Raw genomic sequence first — 27,863 nt, 5'->3', positions numbered from 1 at the left:
GGGTTGTGGTGAATGAACACTAGTGGTGGTGAGAGAGAGAGAGAGAGAGAGGGAGAGTGAGAGGAAGATGGCGGCCGTGAGAGTGTGGTCCTCCTGCCGGGTGTGTGTCCGGGGCTGGCCTGGCGCCCTCACACCCTCCACACACCTGCACACAACACCTGCAACACCTGCCACCAAGGCTACACACACCGGCCAGGTTATACCTCTGGTTATACCCGTAGGGAGGGAGGGAGGGTCTGGCTAGTTCTCTATCACAATATGTTATTATATTCAGGTTTCTTAATCCTAATGTTTCTAAGACATTGTCCGGGGTTATGGAGATGGTGTGATTCCATGTATTGTGTGATCTTACTTAGCACTCTCTCAAAGGTTGTTATGATGTGTGATGTTAGTGCTATCGGTCTGTAATTGTGCCTCTGCCTTAAAGCTATAAGGCAGCTTTATGGAGGTAAATACAGCTATCTCTGGTGTTGTTAGTATGTGAGGGATAACGCCAGTGTCTAGGCTGTGTCTCCACACAATGTGGAGGGCCTGTGATAGTGGTTTGTTCAGTTCTTGATGACTATAGAGTTCCAAGAGTCCGGGCCTGGTGCAGAGTGCATAGGCATACTGTCTATGGCTTCTTCAAACTCCAGTGGGGACAGGGTGACGTCTGATATATGATGTTGGTATCATATCCATGAAAAATTAATTTGAGTTATCACTCTTCAGTGTGTTTAGTGGCTCGCTGAAATCAGAGTCGTACTGATTCCTCAGTAACTCGCTCATTTCTTTGTTGTCATCAGTGAAAGTTCCATCTCCCTTTCGCAGGGGCCCGATACTGGATATAGCTTTTTATCTTCATTTCGCATAGGCGAAAAAATATTTCTGATTTCTCTCTATTTCACTGATGGCCGTTTGCTCTGTCTCTTGAATTTTATGATTATTGTAGCTTTATTTCAATAGTTTCTATTTCTCTACCCTAACTGGGCGCCTGACAGCTGAGTGGCCAGCGCTTTGGATTTGTAGTCCTGAGGCTCCAGGTTTGATCCCCGGTGGAGGGGGAAATAAATGGGTAGTTTTTTTCACCCTGATGTCCCTGTTACCTTAGCAGTAAATAGGTACTTGGGAGTTAGACAGCTGCTACGGACTGCTTCCTGGGGGTGTGTAACAGGAGGCCTGGTAAGGGCCGGGCTGCGGGGACGCTAAGCCCCGAAATCATTTCGCGATAACCTCAAGAACATAACTTATCCTCCTCCTTTGTTCTTGAGTTAAGGTGCGACTCTGAAGTTGTTCCATGATTCGTTTTCTTTGCCTATAGAGGGAATGACGTTCCCGTTCCAATCTGCATCTCTTCCTCTTTTTTTCTTAGGGGTATGCAGTTTGAGCATATTTCTAGTAATTACTTAAGTGTAGTTACAGGATGAGAGCTACGCTCGTGGTGTCCCGTCTTCCCAGCACTCTTTGTCATATAACGCTTTGGACTTACTGACAGTCTTGGCCTCCACCACCTTCTCACCTAACTTGTTCCAACTGTCTACCACAGTTTGCGAAAGTGAATTTTCTTATATATCTTCGGCATGTGTGTTTAGCTAGTTTAAATCTATGACCTCTTGTTCTTAAAGTTCCAGGTCTCGGGAAATCTTCCCTGTCAATTTTATCAATTCCTGTTACTATTTTGTATGTAGTGATCATATCACCTCTTTTTCTTCTGTCTTCTAGTTTTGGCATATTTAATGCCTCTAACCTCTCCTCGTAGCTCTTGCCCTTCAGTTCTGGGAGCCACTTAGTAGCATGTCTTTGCACCTTTTCCAGTTTGTTGATGTGCTTTTTAAGATATGGGCACCACACAACCGCTGCATATTCTAGCTTTGGCCTAACAAAGTCATGAACAATTTCTTTAGTATATCGCCATCCATGTATTTAAAAACAATTCTGAAGTTAGAAAGCGTGGCATAGGCTCCTCGCACAACGTTCTTTATGTGGTCCTCGGGTGACAGTTTTCTATCTAGAACCATCCCTAGATCTCTTTCTTTATCAGAAGGTCTTTAAAGATTTCTCACATAATTTATAGGTTGTGTGGGGCCTATTTTCTCCTATTCCACATTCCATAACATGGCATTTATTCACATTAAATTCCATTTGCCAAGTGTTGCTCCATATACTTATTTTGTCCAGGTCTTCTTTAAGGGCATGACAATCATCTAAGTTTCTTATCCTTCCTATTATCTTAGCATCATCACCAAACATGTTCATATAATTCTGTATTCCAGCTGATAAATCATTTATGTAGACAATGACCATTACCGGTGCAAGAACTGAACCCTGTGGTACTCCACTTGTGACATTTCTCCAGTCCGATACATTGCCTCTGATCACTGCCCTCATTTTTTGTGTTAGAAAATTTTTCATCCATGTTAGAAGTCTGCCCGTCACCCCTCCAATATGTTCCAGTTTCCAGAACAACCTCTTATGTGGAACCCTGTCAAAAGCCTTTTTTTTTTTTTTTAGGTACAGATAGATGCAGTCAAACCAACTCTTGATGAACCTGAGTGTGTGCTGGACAATTTTTAGAATTATCATCATCTATACTTGTAAATAATCAATACAAGTTTTATTTATTTTGCAGAATTTTGAAGAGGGTGACATCCGTAATGTTCGATTTGAAGTAACGCCAAGACAAACTAATGAACGCTGGGCCATCAATCTTATAAAAGAGGTTCCTCCAAAGGCGGTGAAGTCCCGTGTTGTGGCGTGCGACGGCGGCCCTGGAGCCCTCGGTCACCCAAGGATATATATTAATTTAGTGAGTACACTAGCATCGTAAGTAGATGGTCCACAATGGGAGGGGGTTCAAAGATTGGTCCACAATGGGAGAGGTTCAAAGATTGGTCCACAATGGATGGGGTTCAAAGATTGGTCCACAATGGGTGGGGGTTCAAAGATTGGTCCACAATGGGAGGGGTTCAAAGATTGGTTCACAATGGATGGGGTTCAAAGATTGGTTCACAATGGATGGGGTTCAAAGATTGGTTCACAATGGATGGGGTTCAAAGATTGGTTCACAATGGATGGGGTTCAAAGATTGGTCCACAATGGATGGGGTTCAAAGATTGGTCCACAATGGATGGGGTTCAAAGATTGGTCCACAATGGATGGGGTTCAAAGATTGGTTCACAATGGATGGGGTTCAAAGATTGGTTCACAATGGATGGGGTTCAAAGATTGGTTCACAATGGATGGGGTTCAAAGATTGGTCCACAATGGATGGGGTTCAAAGATTGGTCCACAATGGATGGGGTTCAAAGATTGGTCCACAATGGATGGGGTTCAAAGATTGGTCCATAATGGATGGGGTTCAAAGATTGGTCCATAATGGATGGGGTTCATAGATTGGTCCATAATGAATGGGGTTCAAAGATTGGTCCACAATGGATGGGGTTCAAAGATTGGTCCACAATGGATGGGGTTCAAAGATTGGTCCATAATGGATGGGGTTCAAAGATTGGTCTATAATGAATGGGGTTCAAAGATTGGTCCACAATGGATGGGGTTCAAAGATTGGTCCACAATGGATGGGGATCAAAGATTGGTCCACAATGGATGGGGATCAAAGATTGGTTCACAATGGGAGGGGATCAAAGATATTGGTCCACAATGGATGGGGTTCAAAAATACTGGTCCACAATGGATGGGGTTCAAAGATACTGGTCCACAATGGGTGGGGTTCAAAGATACTGGTCCACAATGGGTGGGGTTCAAAGATACTGGTCCACAATGGGTGGGGTTCAAAGATACTGGTCCACAATGGGTGGGGTTCAATATCATAGCTAAAACCAGCATAGTCGGGGAACAAAATCACTTGTATTTGTTCAGACCGCATGTGGAAATTAGGAGCCATTATTAAGGATTGGTCACACGAGTAAGAAAAGTGTTTATTAAGTAGCCTACAGCATAATTACAGTTTACTGTAGCCTTTAACCATGCATGGATTCAAGCAAGTTCTATGTTCTATGAGAACAGCATGCTATTGTCATAGAACATGTCATTATTCAGCATTACGAACATAATGCTTAATACTTGCATATTCTATAGCACAGTGGTCTACATCCTCAGGCTCATAATTGAGGGGCATGGGTTCAATCCTCAGGCATGATAGAGATGGTTGGGCATGTCTTGAGGAAGGTCAGTAGTTGGCCTAGGGCAAGGGGGGGGTGTAGGGTGGGGGCAAACCCATGGCACACGTACCCCTTTTGGCGCGCGAGTAAATTTTGCTGGCACTCGGCACACAGTGTGGCCCTTGATATTTTAGACCCCCCCAACCATAATAAATACATGTATTTATTCATTATGGTCTGTTTTTAAACAGTCTTTAAGTATGCTTTCAATAATTGTGTTCTTTTTCTGTAAAATCCAAATACTGTATAATAATAAATTATAATCTGCAGCCAACACTGTGCCACCGGGCACGCGAGATAAGTTTTTAGGAGAGCATTGCCAATTTGGGCACTCGTTATCAAAAAGGTTGACCCACCCCTGGCCTAGGGGGACCTGGATAAGCCTAGGTACAGGCTTCCTGTCCCAAATAATGTGAATTATCTGATACGTTGTCTCAAGCAACAAGACGTTCTGTATATTTAGTCACACTCTAAGAGGCCTTTGCAGCACAATGTTAAATCAATTCATAAATTGAGTCCCTACATTGTATTGATAGTTTCTTCAGTAGACTTGTTTACAGTCTGCTGAAGAAGCTATCATTGCTGATTAATGTATATTGAGAGGGATGTAAATACGGTTTTAAATATCAACACAAAATAGAACGTGAAACAATGAGCGTATATTCAAAAAGTTTAAATTCATGAAAGACCTGGGTAAATACTGGTTTAGAAACAGCATTGTTGTTTTATGAAATAAATTACTGGGTAACATAATATTTACCTGAGGGCCACTAATGCTAGTGGCCTTGACAAGGACAGGAAGCCGGCAGCTTGTCAAAGGTCCCCCCCCCCCATTTGCACAGCTGTGAAAAAATATGTGATTGCAGGATTGTTTTGGTGGATATAAATAGGAGCTGCCACCGATGGGCCAATACACTACTGCAGTGTCCTCTATTCTTATGTTCTTATTACCATACAAACTATTGAAAAGCAGAAATAGCCAAATTTTCAACTTTTTATTTACAGGATGACGCAGGAAACCACAGCTGCATCTACTGTGGTTTGAGGTACTACAAAGACGACGGTCACTAACATGGTGGTGGTTAATACCACTCGTGAAAGTCTTGAAAATACAAAGTTCAGTACTGTGTATCCATTGATCTTGGCAGAGTGTAACTGCAATACTTCTTAAGATTTAAGAGCTTTATTGGTCAGCTTGTATATATAGTGTGTATATAGTGTATGGATAAACTGTAAACACATCATATTTCCTATGGAATTTTATTAGCCAACGATTGATATGATTTTTACAGTGTTTGCCGGCATATTTATTTGTATTTATATACAAGAAGGTACATAGAGTTGAGAGAGTACGTAATATTGGTGTTTTTACATTCTTGCAATGCAACTAACACGCACAGCGTTTGGGCAGAAACGTAGATGCCTCAGCCATGTAACTACACCTGATATACCAACATGTCCTTTTTAATAGTACATCGCATTTTGACGTGTAAATCTCCTACGGCTGAAAACTGATGTACGAAAAGTAATCACGGCTCACAAAATTGATCTGGTCCCATTTTCTATTTGTGGATCATCCGTCAGGTTAGGTTCAGGCAATTTTGTACACAAGGTTAGTGAAATATTTGCTCGAGAGGACAGCTTTAGAGATACTGTACAAGGATATTTTGAGGGACAAAACAAGTGTTTGTATGTTCTGCTGTACATTTATTATAAGTTATTTTCAGGTGTTTTTGTAGGGAAAAATGCAGGATTTTGTGCACATAAATATAATATACAGTGGTATGCCTTGAGTTGGTTTCGAGGTCTTGGCGGCCCGGTTTTCATCCAGGCCTCCTCGTTGCTGGACTGGTCAACCAGGCTGTTGGACGCGGCTGCTCGCAGCCTGATGTATGTATCACAGCCTGGTTGATCAGGTATCCTTTGGAGGTGTTTATTAAGTTCTCTTGAACACTGAGGGGGATTGGCCAGTTATGACCCTTATGTGTAGTGGAAGCGTGTTGAACAGTCTCAGCCTCTGATGTTGATAGTTCTCTTGAACACTGTGAGGGTCGGCCAGCTATGCTCCTTACGTGCAGTAGAAGCATGTTGAACAGTATCAGGCCTCTGATGTTCATAGAATTCTCTCTCAGGGTACCTATTGCATCTCAGGTTTTCAATGTGGGTATTCTGCACATCCTACCATGCTTTCTGGTCTCATGTGTTATTTCTGTGTGCAAGTTTGGGACCAGCCCCTCTATTATTTTCGACGTGTAAATTATTATGTATCTCCCACCTGCGCTCAAGTGAATATAAATTTAGGCATTTTAATCGGTCCCAATTGTTTAGATGTTTTACTGAGTGGATTCTAGCAGTAAAGGATCTCTGCACGCTCTCCAGGTCAGCAATTATACGAGCTTCGAAAGGTGCTGTCATTGTGCAGCAGTACTCCACTCTAGAGAGCACAAGCGTCTTGGAGAATATCATCGTCGGTATAGCATCTCTAGTGTGAAAAGTTCTTGTTATCCAACCTGTCATTTTTCTTGCAGTTGTGACGGCTACTTTATTGGGGTTCTTTAAATGTAAGGTCTTCCAACATGAGTACACCCAGATCCTTTACATTGCCTTTTCGTTCAATATTATGATTTGACTGCATTTTTTATGTAAGTTCTGGCTTTTATATTTTCATTTTTTTCCATAGCACAAGAGCTGGAACTTATATTCATTAAATACCATATTATTTTCTGTAGCCCATTGAACCTTCCCGGAACCCTGGTACAGTACCTTCATTTGCAAATTTTAATTTAATGTTTTACTACAACTAAGACATAATAGAATAGAATCTTTGAGTACTAATTCAAGATCAGATGTCATTACTATAGCTAAGTGCATCAGAGATAAAAAAAAATTAAATCTGTATTTGCCATTAAGTTTTGAACTGTTGCCTTTTCATTAAAAAGTTGAATTTTTTGGGGGGATGGTTAATATTGTCTTACGTGGCTGAAACGTGTTAGTAAGAGGGCTTAGCAGTTTTATTGTCATAACATTTTTATTGAAATTGAACAACTTTTAATTTTTAACACTTTAGTCCGGGCATGACGCACCATTGCGTCATCCGTTTACTGTCGGTCATCTCGGGGATGACGCAGCATTGCGTCATCCACTAAAATAATTGCCAAAAATCAGGTTTTTATCCGATTTTTGGGGGGACTGTTTGGTAACTGTCAACAAGCCGAATGCAATCTGTGACTACAACACAAACATGAAAGGTGTTGATCACTTTGACCAAATGATCAAATATTATAACTTCATAAGGAAAACTCACAAATGGACGAAGAAAATGACCTTCTATTTTGTTCAAATGGCTATCTACAATGCTTATGTGATGTACAACTACTACACAAAAATACTAAACTATAATACTACATATACTAAAATACTAAATACTAAACATTTGTGGGCAGGAATTGGGAGTGTAGCTGGAAGGCGTCTGGGCGCTCACTCGCGGTTAACGCGTGGCCCGTCTTCAACTCGTCAGCGGTTGGCGCGTGACCAGGTTTTTTATTTTATATGCTAATGTTCCTCTAGAGAATTATATTGCAAACCCATTGATACCAAAATGAAAGACCTAGGACGAAAATTGAGGTGAAAAGAGTGAACACATTTTATTGCTTTTGCGCGCTCCTTGGTAACTCATTCGCACTTTCTCTGTTTGCTGCGGGTAATTAGTCAGGCTTTTGGAGTTTATGTGCATTTAGTGCTGTAGAGAATTCTATTGCGAACACAAAGATACCAAATTTAATCTCGTAGGACGAGAATTAAGGTGACAAAGTTGAAGAGAGTATACACTTTTCAGAATTAACACTCGCTCCCATGAAACGCTGGGACCCAAATTGCACAGTTAAAGGGTGGCGCACGGGGCACGCCAAAGTGTTTATTAAATTAAAAAACTTTAAATGTTTCCAAAATAAACCCTGTTAAAAAAATCTTGTAAAAAGGTGCTACTTAAGCGACAAAATAAGGTAAACGTGAACTAAATATCGGGCACTTGTGTCTATCATATGAGCAGTGTTGAACACAGTGTTTTGAACAGTAAATCATGAATGGTTTGGTGCTCTTTATTCCTAAAATGTTATGTAATGACATTGTGCTATAAGAGATTGCCTGGGACTACATGTTAGCCACATTACTTGTTGGCCATGTTGAAGGTTTAATTTATAGGTCCGTAGACCTATAAAATTAAGCGTCAACAAATTAACCTTATAATATATATATATATAGACAGTAAGCCTGTGTATACTGTAGGTTTGTATCGAGGTCCACCTAAGGTTGAACTACTGACCTTTCCCAAGGTGTAACCCACAACAGTTGCCAAGTTCCTGGGTACCTATTTACTGCTGGGTGAATATACGCATTAGGTGAAAGGAAATGAGCCCAACCATTTGTCCTGGCCGGGAATCGAACCCAGGATCCCTGATTGTGAATGGAGAAAGGAGTCAACAAGACTAAGAGATGTACAAGTGTCTTAAGTGTATACTTAAGTGCTTGGTAAATCCCAGCCCTGATACATCCCAGTGCAAAAATAAATCTAGAAGCCTTGGGAGCCGAGGAAGTCAACAGCCTGTTGGATCTGAAAAGCAGAATAGAACCAGTGAAGAGCAGAGGTGCCATAGGCACAATCAGAGAACACTGTTTAAACATCAGAGGTCTGCGGTTGTTCAACGTCCTCCTAGTAAGCATAAGAAATATTGCCGGGACAACAGTGGACATCTTGGAGAAAACTATGTAGTTTTCTCTTGAAGGAGTGCCGGACCAACCGGGCTGTGGTGGGTATATGAGCCTGCGGGCCGCTCCAAGCAACAGCCTGGTGAACCAAACTCTTACAAGTCAATCTTGGCTTCGGGCGGGACTTGGGAAGTAGAACAACTCCCAGAACCCCCATCAAGCAGGTATCAAGCTGGTATCAAGCTCTCACAAGTCAAGAATGGCCTTGGGCCGGGCTTGGGGAAAATTCTAGAACTCCCAGAACACCTTCAAGCACGTAGCAGCTCTGGCCAAAATTTACCGGAAACTGAAGCGTACATAAAGAGAAAAAGGGACAAAAGCACGAGCTTGGAGGAATCAGTCTCATAGCTAACCATTGTATTTACACCACAGTGTAAAATACCAGTTGTGATTATCTTAAGGTTATCTTGAGATGATTTCGGGGCTCGGCGTCCCCGCGGCCCGGTCCTCGACCAGGCCTCCTTTTTGTTACACCCCCCCAGGAAGCAGCCCGTAGCAGCTATTTTAACTCCCAGGTGCCTATTTACTGCTAGGTGACAGGGGCATCAGGGTGAAAGAAACATTTTGCCCATTTGTCTCCGCCTCCACCAGGAATCTAACCCGGAACCTCAGGACTACGAATCCGAATTGCTGTCCACTCAGCTGTCAGGCGCCCAAACAGGTGCCTGTCAGTCGGGCATGGTAAACTGGATTATTTTGTGAGTCTGCCAAGAGCAGAACAATAACTTTACAAGTTCTTACGTTCTTGTAAAGCCACTATCACGCATCATGTTTTGGGCAGGTCCTTGATCTTAATTTTTCCTGGAATATGACCTGCCAAATTGTTTAACAATCAGGTACCCACTCACTGTTGGGTGAATAGAGGCGTACAGTTAAGGATTGGCACCTAGTCAATCCTTCCCAGGAAGGTTACAAACCCAGGCCAAATTGCTGTTAGTTACCAGTGCAAAGAAGAGTGAACTGGTCAAGTAACTGTACACTGACTGGACAGTGCGAGTCCACAATCTGACACTCCCAATGGCTGGCTGTCTGCAAAATAAAAAATCACCCAACACTTCATGTGATTGATTATCCTAATTTCCCATTTTTGTCCAGCCTTTTTCAAGATTTTAAAAAGTTCCTGTTTAGCTTTATCTTGAAAGTTCTAGCTAATGGGTCCCAATATCATATCTAGGCAGCTGCCTTCCCTAACCACCGATATCCAATCCTCCTGTTGTTGCTAATGTCCAGTTATCTCTAAAAAATATAATTTTTTATTTTTGTTACACCTTTTCTGCAGTAAATTTTATTGTCTTGAATGTTGTTTCTGACTTTTTTACCTCTCCTTGGACACCAATCTAATTCTGGGTTTAAATAGTTGGATGAATTCCTAGAGGATCAGTAGGATATACTGCAGCAACCAACAGCCTATGGAGTAAGTTATCACCAAACACGCCTCATCCCAAGCAGGGCTTGAAAAGTTACAGGTAAGCAAAGTTCCAGTACAGTCAGTTACTTCACAAGTGCTCCTGGAGGAGCTCTATTACATGTCCTTTACAAGTGCTCCTGGAGTAGCTATATTATTGTCATATTTTGTGAGTGGTGAGGACAGAGTGCGTGATGCAGGTCTACCATAATGGGGGAAGGTAAACCTGAATATACTAAAAGATATTCAAGATTCGGGAAAACTCTGGGAAAAGACATGTTTGGAATTAGGGCAATTGAGTTACAGAACACGTTATTGGGTAACCTAATAGATGTGGATTGTTTGGTTGTTACAAGCATAGTTTAGACATACAGTACTGTATGTCTAAACTGTTCATAGTTTAGACATTCAGTACTATATATATATTTATGAATGAATTTGAGTGGGTATCATTAGGTGGTGCCTTATATGGGTAAATAGAACTTTGCAGTTTCCTTCATTTAAATGTTACTGCAACTTGAGATTTGATACAAGAGTTGCATGAAGCATAAACTGCTTCATAGAAGTGACATTGTACTGTCTGGTTGTAGGTGGCATTGTACTGTTTGGTTGTAGGTGGCATTGTACTGTCTGGTTGTGTGTGGCATTGTACTGTCTGGTTGTGTCTGACATTGTACTGTCTGATTGTAGGTGACATTGTACTGTCTGGTTGTGTCTGACATTGTACTGATTGTAGGTGACATTGTACTGTCTGGTTGTAGGTGACATTGTACTGTCTGGTTGTAGGTGGCATTGTACTGTCTGGTTGTGTGTGGCATTGTACTGTCTGGTTGTGTCTGACATTGTACTGTCTGGTTGTAGGTGACATTGTACTGTCTGGTTGTGTCTGACATTGTACTGTCTGGTTGTAGGTGACATTGTACTGTCTGGTTGTAGGTGACATTGTACTGTCTGGTTGTAGGTGACATTGTACTGTCTGGTTGTAGGTGACATTGTACTGTCTGGTTGTAGGTGACATTGTACTGTCTGGTTGTAGGTGACATTGTACTGTCTGGTTGTAGGTGACATTGTACTGTCTGGTTGTAGGTGACATTGTACTGTCTGGTTGTGTGTGACATTGTACTGTCTGATTGTAGGTGACATTGTACTGTCTGGTTGTAGGTGGCATTGTACTGTCTGGTTGTAGATGGCATTGTACTGTCTGGTTGTGTGTGACATTGTACTGTCTGGTTGTAGGTGACATTGTACTGTCTAGTTGTGTCTGACATTGTACTGTCTGGTTGTAGGTGACATTGTACTGTCTGGTTGTAGGTGACATTGTACTGTCTGGTTGTAGGTGACATTGTACTGTCTGGTTGTGTGTGACATTGTACTGTCTGATTGTAGGTGACATTGTACTGTCTGGTTGTGTCTGACATTGTACTGTCTGGTTGTAGGTGACATTGTACTGTCTGGTTGTGTCTGACATTGTACTGTCTGGTTGTAGGTGACATTGTACTGTCTGGTTGTAGGTGACATTGTACTGTCTGGTTGTAGGTGGCATTGTACTGTCTGGTTGTAGGTGACATTGTACTGTCTGGTTGTGTGTGACATTGTACTGTCTGGTTGTGTGTGACATTGTACTGTCTGGTTGTAGGTGGCATTGTACTGTCTGGTTGTAGATGGCATTGTACTGTCTGGTTGTGTGTGACAGTGTACTGTCTGGTTGTAGGTGGCATTGTACTGTCTGGTTGTAGATGGCATTGTACTGTCTGGTTGTGTGTGACATTGTACTGTCTGGTTGTAGGTGACATTGTACTGTCTGGTTGTGTGTGACATTGTACTGTCTGGTTGTAGATGACATTGTACTGTCTGGTTGTAGATGACATTGTACTGTCTGGTTGTAGATGACATTGTACTGTCTGGTTGTAGGTGACATTGTACTGTCTGGTTGTGTGTGACATTGTACTGTCTGGTTGTAGGTGACATTGTACTGTCTGGTTGTGTGTGGCATTGTACTGTCTGGTTGTAGGTGGCATTGTACTGTCTGGTTGTAGGTGGCATTGTACTGTCTGGTTGTGTGTGACATTGTACTGTCTGGTTGTAGGTGACATTGTACTGTCTGGTTGTAGGTGGCATTGTACTGTCTGGTTGTAGGTGGCATTGTACTGTCTGGTTATAGGTGACATTGTACTGTCTGGTTGTAGGTGACATTGTACTGTCTGGTTGTAGGTGACATTGTACTGTCTGGTTGTAGGTGACATTGTACTGTCTGGTTGTAGGTGACATTGTACTGTCTGGTTGTAGGTGACATTGTACTGTCTGGTTGTAGGTGGCATTGTACTGTCTGGTTGTAGGTGGCATTGTACTGTCTGGTTGTAGGTGACATTGTACTGTCTGGTTGTAGGTGGCATTGTACTGTCTGGTTGTAGGTGACATTGTACTGTCTGGTTGTAGGTGACATTGTACTGTCTGGTTGTAGGTGACATTGTACTGTCTGGTTGTAGGTGACATTGTACTGTCTGGTTGTAGGTGACATTGTACTGTCTGGTTGTAGGTGACATTGTACTGTCTGGTTGTAGGTGACATTGTACTGTCTGGTTGTAGGTGGCATTGTACTGTCTGGTTGTAGGTGACATTGTACTGTCTGGTTGTAGGTGACATTGTACTGTCTGGTTGTAGGTGACATTGTACTGTCTGGTTGTAGGTGACATTGTACTGTCTGGTTGTAGGTGACATTGTACTGTCTGGTTGTAGGTGACATTGTACTGTCTGGTTGTAGGTGACATTGTACTGTCTGGTTGTAGGTGACATTGTACTGTCTGGTTGTAGGTGGCATTGTACTGTCTGGTTGTAGGTGGCATTGTACTGTCTGGTTGTAGGTGACATTGTACTGTCTGGTTGTAGGTGGCATTGTACTGTCTGGTTGTAGGTGGCATTGTACTGTCTGGTTGTAGGTGACATTGTACTGTCTGGTAGTAGGTGACATTGTACTGTCTGGTTGTAGGTGACATTGTACTGTCTGGTTGTAGGTGACGTTGTACTGTCTGGTTGTAGGTGGCATTGTACTGTCTGGTTGTAGGTGGCATTGTACTGTCTGGTTGTAGGTGACATTGTACTGTCTGGTTGTAGGTGGCATTGTACTGTCTGGTTGTAGGTGGCATTGTACTGTCTGGTTGTAGGTGGCATTGTACTGTCTGGTTGTAGGTGACATTGTACTGTCTGGTTGTAGGTGGCATTGTACTGTCTGGTTGTAGGTGGCATTGTACTGTCTGGTTGTAGGTGGCATTGTACTGTCTGGTTGTAGGTGGCATTGTACTGTCTGGTTGTAGGTGACATTGTACTGTCTGGTTGTAGGTGGCATTGTACTGTCTGGTTGTAGGTGACATTGTACTGTCTGGTTGTAGGTGGCATTGTACTGTCTGGTTGTAGGTGACATTGTACTGTCTGGTTGTAGGTGGCATTGTACTGTCTGGTTGTAGGTGACATTGTACTGTCTGGTTGTAGGTGGCATTGTACTGTCTGGTTGTAGGTGACATTGTACTGACAACTTCTCCTCACTGGATATCAAGATGAAATATGGCAAAGTAATTCCAGATCAAAAGTTATTCGTCAAGTGGCATCCTTAAATTTAAATATGAAGGAATGTATAAATAAATGCAACTTCTACTGTTTTAATTTTTATTTTGAAGAATAAGTTATTCGATATCATTTACACTTTCTTTATGTCATTCCTGAAAAAAAAATTTGAAAAAGCAACATCTTAAACACAACATGCAAAATTTTTATATTTTACACATTTTAATACAACACAACATTCAAACTGTTTACATTCACATTGTAAACATTTTCTGGCAGATCTATGTACAAAAAACCCAACCCAGCAAATGTACAACTTGATCACAAAGTCTCTTTGTAACTATGTTAATAATGTGTTTTTACGTTACAATATTACACAATTAAGGTTTTAAGTTACGTTATTAACAGTAACAAAGCTACGAGTGTTTGCTGGGAAGTACCACTACACTACTCGCTGCATTACAACTCTCAGTCTGAGCTCATTCACAGCCTACAAAAATAGATATATTTTAGCATCACAAATGATTATCTCAACTGCATTCAATCACAGGAGAGTTTAGGAGTGAGCTACACTTTTTGCTTTCTACATAATGCTTTACGTAAGGAGGAAAAAGATGTACAATTCAGCCAACGATTAAAAAAATGCGTCATTTATTAATGCACTAACACTAATTCAATAATTGCCATTATCAACGTGAAGAATGAGTATATTCATGCTCACTGTCTAAACAATATTGCAGTTGACATAACTGCCAATATATATAAAAATTCTCCATCAAGGATCTTTGGTTTCAAAATGGCACTGCCATTAACCTCAGGGCAATTGTTATCAAAATATCCAAATGTATTTGTTAATAAATACATTTTGCTTGAAGTGATTTTGTAACATTCTTAAATGTATATTATTAATTTGCATTTAATATATACAACACCGGTACTATACAAAAACAAATTAAATGATGGAAAACTTTACACCTGGAATGACGAGCAAACTATGTCATTGACATTTGATATTACATCCCTTGGGTGTCAATACAAAATTACATTATTGTAAATGACTAACAATGAATGGAAGTGAAGGACACTAATTTATTAATACCATGAGATATCATTAGTATGGCTTCTTCCTAGATTGTCAAGAAATAATTGAATATATGGTAAGTGAAACTATTTCTGAAAATGAAAATGGGTTCCCCAATCAGAATACAGTACTGTACTTTGTCTATCATTACAATTGTTTAACATTGGATTGAGCTGAATTAACATGAGACTTTGCAAATGTTTACACATCACCAAGAAATAATTTTAAAACTGGAAAACTGTCAGTTCCATTATTCAATGTACAAGCTTTATAACAGCACTCTCTCTAGTATCACCGAAAGGCAAAACACGTCACAGTTTGGCCAAAAATCTGATTACTATATTAACTTCGTCAAAATTATGATGAATTCAAAAGATAGAACTTTTTAATAGAACTTCTTCAGTTGCTCAAATGTGACAAAGAAGATTATATTCCAAGGTCCAAGCCGAAGCCATGTAGGAATGAATCCCTTATACAGCGCCAAGGGTCCCTCAGATTTAACCGTCTGTTGAAATAAGAGATATTTAGATGTATGCATTCAACAAATAGCCCACATGACTAGGGTCTAACACCTGCCATATACAGTACATGTAACTACAATATATAATTTATAATAATTCATTGTCAGTGGGAAGGCAGCCAAAGTGTATTCACACACACATTAGGCTTATATCGACGTTCCCCCCCCCAGGGTCGAATTACAGACCGCGCCCAGGATGCAACCCTACAACTAACTCCGGGTACCTACTTACTACTAGGTGAACAGAGGCATTAGGTGAAAGGGAATGTGCCCCAACCATTTCTCTCCCGCCTGGGATTCGAACCTGGAATTCTCGACTGTGAGGCAAGAACAAACCCGATTGCACTACCAAGACCCTAAAATGTTGTATTTACATGCACAGAATCATGTGTTTGCCCTATAAAACCACTTGAACATCACTAACAATTGTATGATGAAAGATACAAAAAATCCACAAAATAATCCCTGCAAATTATTTGATTTCCACCAAAATCTTGTACAGTATGGTGGAATGTATATTGCACCCCCCTCCCCTCCCTGAAAAATAATAAATGGCAGCAGTTATAGAAAATATTTGACAGAAATGCACAACTTTAAAATAGTATGAGTGTGTCAGGATTTTAGTACAGACATTTAGTCCATATGAGGAAGAGAGGGAGAACTGATACTGCAAATTCTTTGAAGACTTTAGTGGGAAATATCTGCGGCAGAGGTGGGTAATCCTGATCTACATCACAAGCATGGTATCAATAGAGGATAAGAAGATAGCAATAGTTCTCAATTTGTGCATGATCAGTGGCTCTATTAAAAATACAAATATACTATAAAATTATTAATCATCTTATAATAAATTTCAGATGGTGTATTATAATCCTTTAACTAAAAGTATGACAGAGCAACTGGCACATGTGCTAACAGCATCTGAGAGGCAAGCTGTTAGCATATGTACTTTATGAAAATCAGGGGAATACTGACTGGATAATGAGGGATACACACTTCCCAATGCTGCACCAAACGCATAAGACGAAGTGAGAGGTATGAGCTACGAGGAAAGGCGAAGGGAGCTGAACCTCACATTCCTGGAAAACAAAAGAGTACGGGAAAAGACACACAAGGAAAGATGAAAAAGCAATGTTATATCTCGTGTTGACCCAGAATGAGGCGAATCTTGACGGGATAAGATGGGAACCATTTGGGAGTCAGTGGTTGCTCTGTGTTCAACTACACAATGAAGTGGATGCATAATGGGTCAAGAGGTCAACAGAACTACAGGAGTGTGAAGTAGGAAGTGAACTAGTGAGGAAGGCAACAAATAAGATGGAAACATACATACCACTCTTTGCAGTGGCATGATCAATCTATGGTTGAGCAACATAATGTGGCCAAGAATAAACATAGGACAGCTTGGATAAAGTACAGGTTACAGATTACCAAGGCAGAGACACTTGAAGCAAACCAAAAGATTACAACAGAGGGGAAGACAAACTAGTGATGTGTACAGCCTAGGCTATGGAAAAGTACAAACATTTCACTATGGATATTGAAAGAGGTAGCAGAAACTAGGCAACAGAGAGAGTAAAGCACTGTGTGTGTGTTTATGTGTGTGTGTTTATGTGTGTGTGTGTGTGTGTGTATATATACTTTTGTACCTAGTAGCCAGAATGCAATACCCGGCCTACTATGCAAGGCCCAATTTGCCTAATAAGCCAAGTTTCCTGAATTTATATATTTTGCTAATTTTTTTCTTGTGAAATGATAAAGCTATCCATTTCACTATGTATCAGTTAATTTTTTTAATTTGAGTTAAAACTAACGTAGATATATGACTGAACCTAACCAAGCCTACCTAACCTAACCTAACCTATCTTATCCTAACCTAAATTAACATAACTAATTCAATAATTTATGTTCTAAATATAATGTAATAATAACATTTCAAATTAACCAATTGGAATTTTGTTTTAAATAAAGAAAATCACTTGGCCTATTAGGCAAATTGGGCCTTGCATAGTAGGCCAATAAGTGCATTATGGCTATATATATATATATATATATATATATATATATATATATATATATATATATATATATATATATATATATATATATATATATATATATATCAGTTCTTTTTCAGATAAGGTAAGTTAGAATAAGAAGAAACAGGTGGAAATAGGAAAAGCAAATGAGGTGGATAAATGTAATAAAATGGACATACAGAGTGAGGCTCAGTAAATGGAGTGGGTCAGAGGCCAGAGTGACAGAAGCACCACCATTCACAATATCAAGAGCAAAGGTGAGGGGAGGGAGGGAATTATCAGTGCTAATAGCTATTACAACTATATAGCACTGGGAAGGGGTCAGGATAAGGATTTAGGATGGGAGGGGGGGGGGGAGGAATGGTACCCAACCACTTGGACGGTCGGGGATAGAACGCCGACCTGCATCAAGCGAGACTGTCGCTCTACCCTCCACCCCAAGTGGTTGGGCAGAGCATGGGTGAGAGCACCAAAACATGAGCAAGTAGAGATGCTTCAGCACGGGTGGGACACGAACAAGGGGACACAGGTGGAAACTTAGTACCCAGATGAGCCACAGAGACGTTAGAAAGAATTTTTTCAGTGTCAGAGTAGTTAATAAATGGAATGCACTAGGAAGTGATGTGGTGGAGGCTGACTCCATACACAGTTTCAAATGTAGATATGATAGAGCCCAGTAGGCTCAGGAATCTGTACACTAGTTGATTGACAGTTGAGAGGCGGGACCAAAGAGCCAAAGCTCAACCCCCGCAAGCACAATTAGGTGAGTACAACAGCTGGTGCAGCTCTACAGCTAAATTTCACTCCCTATTAATGATTAATCATGTGAAAAGAAATATCCAGCTTTGACTACACATGACATTCTTCTAACTTCACAATAGAAGAAAAGATCTACTGTATACCATATTATCCAGTGGATAAGACACACTCTTATACCATTAAGTTTAGGCTACAATAATGCCATCAATATCTTTAAGAGAGAATGTCTGTACATGGATGGAGGCCGGATGCTCGGGGTTTGCCTCATCCAACTTTTCAAGTTGAATGTTTTGGAGTACAGGATGGACATAGGCTGGGTGGGATCAGGCCTATTAGTCCTATTAAAAGGGGGATCGGGTCAAATAATGCCCCCCCCCCCCAATCTAATTGATGAAAGGTGGCTGGCTAAGTTCATAGATTTCTTAATGGAAAATGACAAACCATTTTATGAAAGGGAAGGAGGAGGAAGGGAGGGGGGAAACCCCCGGAGTACTTGGGGGACAACAACCAAGCCACTTACATAAAAGAACACAGTAATATAGTAGCTGCACTTTCAGTAAATGCATGATGAACACAAACGAAAAAAATTATTCAACCAAATATCCTTGTAAAATAAAATAAGGGTGTCATACAGCGAACAATATTACAATAAATAAATTAAATCTTTGGAGGAGAAACCCATCTGTAAAAATGGGTTAGAACACACTTGATTGCATATACCTGCAATAAACTGTCCACAGTACTTGCAACACATCAGACTACACGTACCTGCACTAAGCAGTCCACTGTACTTGCATAAATTCTTGAAGTACACACTGCCCCATTACCACTAACTTGAGCTGGAGATTTTAACCTCTTTTGGTTCATCACTCGCGTCTGAAAATATGGTCATTGTAATACTGTTTAAGAATTGGTGTACTTCATATAAAGAACACTAAACATACTCTCTAATTAAAAAAAAAAAAAACAGCATTGAATGTAGTGAAACGCCATTTTCTGGGTGAGTCCCAGAGGCTTCCTGGAGCTATCCAGGCTGATATGGATATATTAGCTTTCTGGCATCAGTCAAAGTGCATGGAAATCTTGCTTACCGGGGACCATGAGCCAGAACCTGGTCTCCTCAGAGAGACACGAGGAGCAATGGAATATAGAAACCCCCGTGTGGTTGGGAGCATTACATGTCTGCCATCGACAGGATCTGGCACCCAGAAAGATAGGCGCCCCAAAACAAATCCGTATTCTGGTGAAAATACTGCTACCGAAAGCTGAACGAGTGGATAGAACTCCCCAAACGAAAATTAGCAAACGAGCATAACATCATTACATTGCCACGCCGCTGTCTGCACAACCTCCCTTCTCCTCCCCAGGAGGGGGAAGGGGAAGCCTCAGACCCTCGCACAGGCAATCCAACTGGCAGTTCTTAGCTGGATGTCAAAAACAGGTGAACACACCGCTGACTGGAGGGAGGGAGGGATGCCAAAAAGCCTCCGGGTCTCACCCACAAAATGGCATTTCATTACACTCAATGCTGGTTTTCTGGGAAAAGCCCTGTTGGCTTCCCAGAGCTAACTACCCAAAGACAAGGAAAAATACAGGGACTTACCTGGGAGGCGGTCAGTCCTCACTCCTCAACGCAAAGTCGAAACAACTGACTGCAACCGGCGACCCAGCGCAATGCATGATCTACCAGGTCCAGGGACATTGACAAGGTAGCGAGCGGCCAGGACCCTGTTCGACTTCCAAAAACCCCGGGCCCGAATGTCAACCGAAGACATGTTGCCAAAGACGGCAGCCAAAGCAGCAAACTTACGAATGCCGTGGGCACGGGGATAGACTGCATGCTGGCTAGACTTAATAACCCTGCGGACGACCAGGGAGATCCGAGCCTATGAACAGGGAAGGAGGGAAACAGAGTCAGTCCATAGCGTATCCCCAGCCACCGAAGCCGTGGCGCGCAAATAACGGCGGAAAGCTGCAACCGAACACAACACATGATGCACCCCAACCTGATCAACCAAGCATCAACAGCCCAAGGCCCCCTCCAGAACTCAGCAGTCTCATTCTTCACCGGAAAAGGAGACGGCTGCAAATGAACAAACCTACCACCAGGACCAAAGGAGCAGAATCCCCTGCGCCAGAGGAGAGCATGAAACTCCCCAACCCGATCCGACCCCCAGAGGCCAATGCCAACAGGAAAAGGAACTTAGAAAAACAACCCTGAACCGAGGGGGGCCACTACAAATCGATGAGGAGAGAGAGAAGAGAGCACCCGGTCCAAAGACCAGAATGGCTCAGGAGGGGCATGAGCAGGCCGGAGGTGAAACAACGCATGAGAGAGCTTGTGGAACAGGGCAGAAGTAACATCAATACCGAACGCAAGCTGGAGCAGCTCTGCCAGCGCCACATGATACGAGGTAACATTCGGCATAAGCTGACTGTCCTGGAACAACCAGAAAGGAAGGACAAGACAACCATATCAGAGACTGAAGTACACCTACACAAATGACCTTCCAGAGGGTATAGACTCATTCCTCTCAATGTTTGCTGATGATGCAAAAATTATGAGAAGAATCAAGACAAAAGAAGATAAACAGAGACTACAGGACGACTTGGACAAACTGGTGGAATGGTCTAGAAAATGGCTACTAAAGTTCAACTCAGGAAAGTGTAAAGTAATGAAATTAGGCAAAGGGAGCAGAAGGCCAAACACAATGTACCATCTGGGAGGTGATATCCTGCAAGAGTCAAATAGAGAGAAAAATCTAGGGGTTGATATCACACCAAATCTGTCGCCCAGAGGCCCACATCAAAAGGATATCATCAGTGGCTTATGCTAGACTGGCCAACATAAGAACTGCCTTTAGAAACTTGTGTAAGGAATCGTTCAGGGCCTTGTATACCATGCATATAAGACCAATCCTGGAGTATGCAGCTTCAGCCTGGAGTTCATACCTAGTTAAACACAAGACAAAGTTAGAGAAGATTCAATGGTATGCCACCAGACTCATCCCGGAACTGAGAGGTATGAGCTACGAGGAAAGGCTAAGGGAGCTGAATCTCACATCCCTGGAAAACAAAAGAGTAAGGGGAGATATGATAACCACCTACAAAATTCTCAGGGTGATTGACAGGGTAGACAAAGACAAACTCTTCAGCGCGGGTGGAACACAAACAAGGGGACACAGGTGGAAACTTAGTACCCAGATGAGCTACAGAGACATTAGAAAGAATTTTTTCAGTGTCAAAGTAGTTAACAAATGGAATGCACTAGGCAGTGATGTGGTGGAGGCTGACTCCATACACAGTTTCAAATGTAGATATGATAGAGCCCAGTAGGCTCAGGAGCCTGTACACCAGTTGACTGACCGTTGAGAGGTAGGCCCAAAGAGACAAAGCTCAACCTCCGCAAGCACAACTAAGTAGGCCCAAAGAGACAAAGCTCAACCTGCGCAAGCACAACTAATTAAGTACAACTAGATAAGTTCCTATGCAGTGATAGGAAAAACTGGAAGGATCGCCAGGAAACTTCATACTGCTACCGAGACGAAGCATGCAAGTGGAAGACCATCAACGAAGCCACCTGCGCCCCATACAAGTGATGATAGACTCGAGTCAGAAACTCCAGACGCGAAGACTCGAGGAGGAGAACGAACAAGCCTCGTACTAGGCTGGACCGATCTGCTGAAAGAGGCGGAGCCGCGGGAAGACCCTCATGTTCGGACACCGAGCAAGCAGCGCCTGAAATCAAGGCTGGGCCGGCCACTAAGGAGCCAGAAGGACAACTCTTCCCTGGTAAGTCTCCAAGTGGGCCAGGACCTGGAGCAACAGCTGAACCGGGGAAAAGAGGTACAGGTAACTCCATCTTGCCCAGTCCTGCCTAAAGGCGTCGACCCCGACGGCCTCACAGTCAGGGAAGGGCACCACATATACTGTACCAGGAGACGCCTCTACCACGCCGACACGAAGAGATCCACTTCCGGAGGCCCAAACATCTGGCAGAGCCAACTGAATGAGTTGGCATTGACTGTCCATTCTGTGGACAGGGGAATGAACCGGGACAGACCGTCCACCAGGACATTGGACACCTCCCAAACGTGAACTGCCGGGAAAGCCAAACCCCGAGAACTCAGTAGACGAGTCACCCAAAGCAACCAGCCCCAACGAGCCAAGGACCGCATGGAACCCCCTCGGTTCAGGCAATGAAACCCAAATCCTCTGGAGCGACCTCCACACAGCCGCGAACTCCCGCACCGTGCTGTGAGCCCAACGGAAAGTCGAACCCTGCCGTCCCTGTCCGGTCTGGTGAGCACTGGTCACAAAGCCCAAGCCAAGAGACTGCATCCTTGAACACATCGAGTGAGGGCTCGGGTAGATGCCAAGGCACTGAACCCCGAAGAACCCTGAGGAGAAAGCTGGTGACACAGCAACAGACTCAAAGCCCCTGGAGGCCGAACCCAGCAGTCGCGAGAGAGGTGGAAGGGACGTCCCCGAAGGAACTAGAGCAGCCGATAAAACCACACCCGACCCGGCGGGTAGACCATTACGGCAAAGTTCAGGCTCCCGCACAAACACTCAAGCAACTGCTGCATGACCCAGGAGCCCCACAGGAACAGATGAAGGCAGGAATGCAGGCAAAGCAGAGCTGCGAGACCCGGGAGCCCCTCACGAACAGACGAAGGCAGGAACGCAGGTGAAGCAGAGCCGCTGGAGGAAGAGACAAGGAAGTGGTCCGAGCATCCCACACAAGACCCAACCAAGACCAAACCTGAAAGGGAACCAGATGGGACTTCCGCCAGTTCACCAGGAACCCGAACCCGGCAAACTGGGAAAGAACCAAATCCCTATCAAGCAGACATGCGGACTGGCTGGGAGCCCAAACCAGCCAGTTGTCGAGGTAGGCCAGAACCCGAACACCTAACAGATGCAGGCGGGCCACTATGACCCAAGTAAGGCATGTGAAAATGCAAGACACCAGATTCAAACTGAATGGAAGGCAACGAAAGCGGTAACCTTGACACCCCACAACCAAACCGAGCCAGTCCCTGAACCTCGGATGAATCGGGACGTGCCAATATGCATCTTTGAGGTCCAGGGACACCATTCAAGCGCCCGGCTCCAACAGAAGACAGACCTGGGACAGGGTAGCCATCTGAAAGGAGGGGCAATAAACTCACAGGGATGGGACAAGTCCAGAATGAACCAGAGATCAGCGCAGTCCCGTTTTGGGACCGGAAACAGGTGGGAAACTCACCTGAGAGACGAGGTCATTTTGACCACACCCAAGCAAACACCCTCTGAGATGACTCGACAGAGTGCAAGAGAAGAGGCCTGCCCCACCAGCCCCGAACCCCCAAAAGGAGAAGGAGCCACCCAACACGACCACAGGCTGCCCGAAATGCCCACAAATCGTGGGACCAGGCGCGAGCACACAGAGCGAGTTTCTTCCCCATCACCCCATCAATGGGACGAACCGCGGAAAGGCTGATGCACCTTACGAGAACCTAAGTGGTGCACAGGGGCCTGGTAGCCTGGTGGATAGCGCGCAGGACTCGTAATTCTGTGGCGCAGGTTCGATTCCCGCACCAGGCAGAAACAAATGGGCAAAGTTTCTTTCACCCTGAATGCCGCTGTTACCTAGCAGTAAATAGGTACCTGGGAGTTAGTCAGCTGTCACGGGCTGCTTCCTGGGGGTGTGTGTGGTGTGGAAAAAAAATTGTTAATAAACAGTTGATTGACAGTTGAGAGGCGGGCGGAAAGAGCAAAGCTCAGCCCCCGCAAACACAACTAGGTGAATACAACTAAGTGAATACAGGACGATCCCCGCACCGACCAGAAAAAGATGGAACCGAAGGCTGCACCTGCCCCGAATCTGGCACCACTGTCCTACCACGACGGGAAGAACCCTGAGCCCTGGCACAATCCTTCCAGGAAGGTCCCCCACGAGCTCCTTGGAGGACTAACAAGTCCGACATAGGAAGACAACCCCTCCCCAACTAGCAGAAGCTGCCTGCGGATACTGCACAACTGCAGACTCTGCAAAGAGCAATGGACAAAAAGGTGAAGACAACCTAAGATCCAGGAGCCAAGAGGATTCCAAGGAAGAAATAAGCACCTCTTGCCCACACGCGAGTCGAGAAGCAAAAAAACGTGAAACCGCAGCCCGCAGGAGCGGCGCGAACAGCTTTAACAATGCAGACAATGCACGCACTGCTGAGGGCAGCGCACTAGGGCCAGAGGCAGCCCTAAGCTCCTCCACATCCAACTCAAGCCGGGCAGCGCACTAGGGCCAGAGGCGGCCCTAAGCTCCTCCACATCCAACTCAAGCCAATCTCAGGACAGCTTGAGGAGGGAGAAGAAATGCAGGGCTGAAGCCAGCAGACCACGTGTACGCAAATCCTCCGCGACCAAGACAGCCGAAATGGAAGGAATCTACACATGAAGCTGCATCACACTAACATTCCACAGAAGGGCAGGGGCAAACATGCATTGAAATGTTCAAATCCATCATCCCCCCCTCCCGGGAAAACCTACAATGCCGTCCGAGCCTCCCTCCACTCAAGCACGCGGGACTGACAGAACGTATGCCAAGCCTCCAACAGGAAGAGTGGGCAGTTTGCTAACCAGGATGACTCTAGAACTTCGTAACGAACCCAGTACGGACACGAAGATCCATACACGAAGAAATGAGGATCCATCATGAAAGCATAATCTGGGTCGCGCAGGAGGTAAGCTACAAGGGCTTTCTGCACCACATGTGACGGGATGCGGGAAGCCGAAAACCTATGGAAGGACGGGATCGAGAAACCCACAGGATCATGGAACTGAACCCGGGGAGGGGTAGACGCCAAATCCAATTCGTACGAGGAGGGAGTGAAAGAGAGCCCCTCCCCTTGTAACACCAAGCCCCACTCCTAGAGTATGAAAACCCAGGCGGGGTCCAACGGGGCCCAAGGCCCCCAAGTCAACCCCCCCCCCCCCTGCCCTGGGAACCTCACCCTGAGAATCCAGGGCTGAGACGTCTTCCAATCCCCTTGCCTCTAAAAGAAAAAGCAGGAGCAGCTCAAAAAACAGGAACGAAGGGGGCCCACTGGTCAGACCCAGAAGCGCTGGCTGGAGGACTAGGCTCGAATGCATCTGCCGTCACCCTAGAAGGAGACGGGGGGAACCGGATGAACCACCGAAAGGACAAGGAGGGGCGGACAGAACCAAAGTCGAAGCAACTCCCACCCCCAAGTTCGTGTCCCTATAACCAAAATGGGGCAGTCTTGGGGCATCCAGGGAAGCAACGAACCTATCGGGTTACAGTAACCTAAACTGAGTATGCAACGCCTCTGCTATCTGCACTCTCATATTGTTCAGTAACTTGGGTGAACTGGAGCATGTACAAAGAACAAACATCGCACGACTCCGGGTTAAAAGAATCACCAACCCAACAGTCAGCATGGCGGAGGCACAACCGGTGATTGTCACCCAGAGACAAGGGGACAGAGCAACCATTAATCTCACACAAAGCGAGAGGGGACTCAAGGGTTGCATCCATCGGACCATGGAGCCCCCGCGGGGTTTCCCTGGGCCCTTAGCCTTGGTAACACGCTAAGGGAAGCCCAGACAGGGTACTGCGAACCAGCGCACAAAACTACTAAGTAAACTTTTAAATGCTGAACTCCTGGGACGTGTTCACTCACAGGGCCTAGCAGGGGGTACCACCAAAAACACAGATATGTCGATATAAAGAACCCCAAGTATAGATGGGGGGCAACCAACCAAAGGCAGACCCCCACAAGGCAGGAAACAAAAACAAAAGAAAACCCCCGCAAGAGGACAACATACCCAGGCGGAACAGAGCCGGCCGCTATAATAGGTGATGACTAGCCGTGCAGTACCCTGCGCCCCTACCAGTGGCAAAAACTACCCCCTATACAGAGGCAAACAAGGGCAACAAAAACCCCAGCTGACTCCAAGGGCTGCCAAGTACGGAGCAGTAAAAGACACAGCAGAGGTAGATCCCAAGGCGAATTGTGGAAAGTAGCCTCAAGCCCCAAGGGCAGTATTTACAGGGCACCTAGGGAAGGAAACCCTAGGCGCATGCAGCCCAAGTACCGTAGAATATTACTCCTGGATCACACACCATCTATAGAGACAGACCACGCCACAAGACACAGTAACTGGAATCAAAACAGGAGCCACAGGCATATGTGGCTCCTGTTTCACATCAGTAAAGAACTGCTGGATCACCGGCACAAGGGTCTGAAGCTTCCCCTGCACTCTCCTGGGAAAGGGGGGGGGGGGGGCACAGACAGCAGTGCGGCAACATAATGACGTCATGCTCGTTTGGTAATTTCGTTTAGGGCGTTCTGTCCACTCGTTTGGCTTTCGGTATCAATATTTTCACTAGAATAGGGGGGTTTGTTTTGAGGCGCCTTTCTTTGTGGGTGCCAGACCCGGTCGATGACAGACAGAATGCTCCCAACCACACGGGGGTTTCTATAGACCATTGCTCCTCGTGCCTCTCTGAGGGGGCCAGGTTCTGGCTTGTGGTCCCCGGTAGACAAGAACTCCATGCACTTTGACTGATGCCAGAAAGCTAATAGTTAAAAATCAGCCTGGATAGCTCTGGGAAACCGACGGGGCTTCCCCCAGAAAAAGAGCTTTACTTTTAAGCACCGTACTGCGCCGAGTTTATTGTGAAATTCCCCCTGTGCGCATGAAATAAAGTGTTCCCAAAAAACTTTTTTTCTTCGTAAAATGATAGATTCCCTTCCCTGAACATGTCTATGTAAAAATAAATACCAAATTCCACTTACTTAGGCTGTGGGGATGTGGACAAGGGGCGCTGTGACGTCATCAGGGGCTATCTTCTTCTTCTTGAGGTTATCTTGAGATGATTTCGGGGCTTTAGTGTCCCCGTGGCCCGGTCCTCGACCAGACCTCCACCCCCAGGAAGCAGCCCGTGACAGCTGACTAACAACCAGGTACCTAATTTACTGCTAGGTAACAGGGGCATAGGGTGAAAGAAACTCTGCCCATTGTTTCTCGCAGGCGCCCGGGATCGACCCCAGGACCACAGGATCACAAGTCCAGCGTGCTCTCCGCTCGGCCGATCGGCTCCTGGCTGGTCGCCCGTGTGTGACATGCCCAGACATGGTTGAGCGGGCCATTCATGCACCGGGTGTTGCCACAAATATATTTTCAATTATTTGTTCTATGTATTTCCAATGCGGTTTTATTTGTTTTTTTATCATATATGATGCATATTTGTGTCCTTTACAATATGTATACAGTAGAACGTTCATAATGTTCCATGGCCCTGTGATACATGTGTCAGTAATGTGTCCACAATAAATGTTTATTGTTGCAATATTACTTGTTAAAAATTCATTAAAATTACAATATGTACAGTTTCACACACTATTTACACAGTAACACACTGTATTACACACTCAGTACTTGGGAAGTGAGTAATAGTCAACGAAGTAGTCCATGGTACACAACGCGACTTCGCTCTCGTTGCACCAGGTACAGATAGATTATATTATTCGCTTCCTGTTTCTTCATTCTGTGTGCTTGCAAATAACGCACT

At 44.2% G+C, this 27,863-nt stretch overlaps 1 protein-coding gene across 1 annotated transcript in view; it reads right to left on the bottom strand.

Moving 5' to 3' along the window:
* Positions 1 to 13,969: 13,969 nt before the first annotated feature.
* Positions 13,970 to 27,863, bottom strand: part of LOC138364606 (mitochondrial uncoupling protein Bmcp-like) — a 30,403-nt gene continuing 16,509 nt past the window's right edge. The window contains exons 6-7 of the mRNA XM_069324471.1: positions 19,052 to 19,159; positions 13,970 to 15,470 (exon numbers count right to left, since the gene is read on the bottom strand). Of these exons, the coding sequence (XP_069180572.1) occupies positions 15,351 to 15,470; positions 19,052 to 19,159 (228 nt within the window). The 3' untranslated portion in view covers positions 13,970 to 15,350. The remainder of the gene's footprint in view (positions 15,471 to 19,051; positions 19,160 to 27,863) is intronic.

This window comes from Procambarus clarkii, chromosome 14, assembly GCF_040958095.1.
Source record: "Procambarus clarkii isolate CNS0578487 chromosome 14, FALCON_Pclarkii_2.0, whole genome shotgun sequence".
Lineage (NCBI taxonomy): Eukaryota > Metazoa > Arthropoda > Malacostraca > Decapoda > Cambaridae > Procambarus > Procambarus clarkii.
Note: the sequence above shows the minus strand (reverse complement) of the source record. Positions and strands in the feature narration are given on the sequence as shown.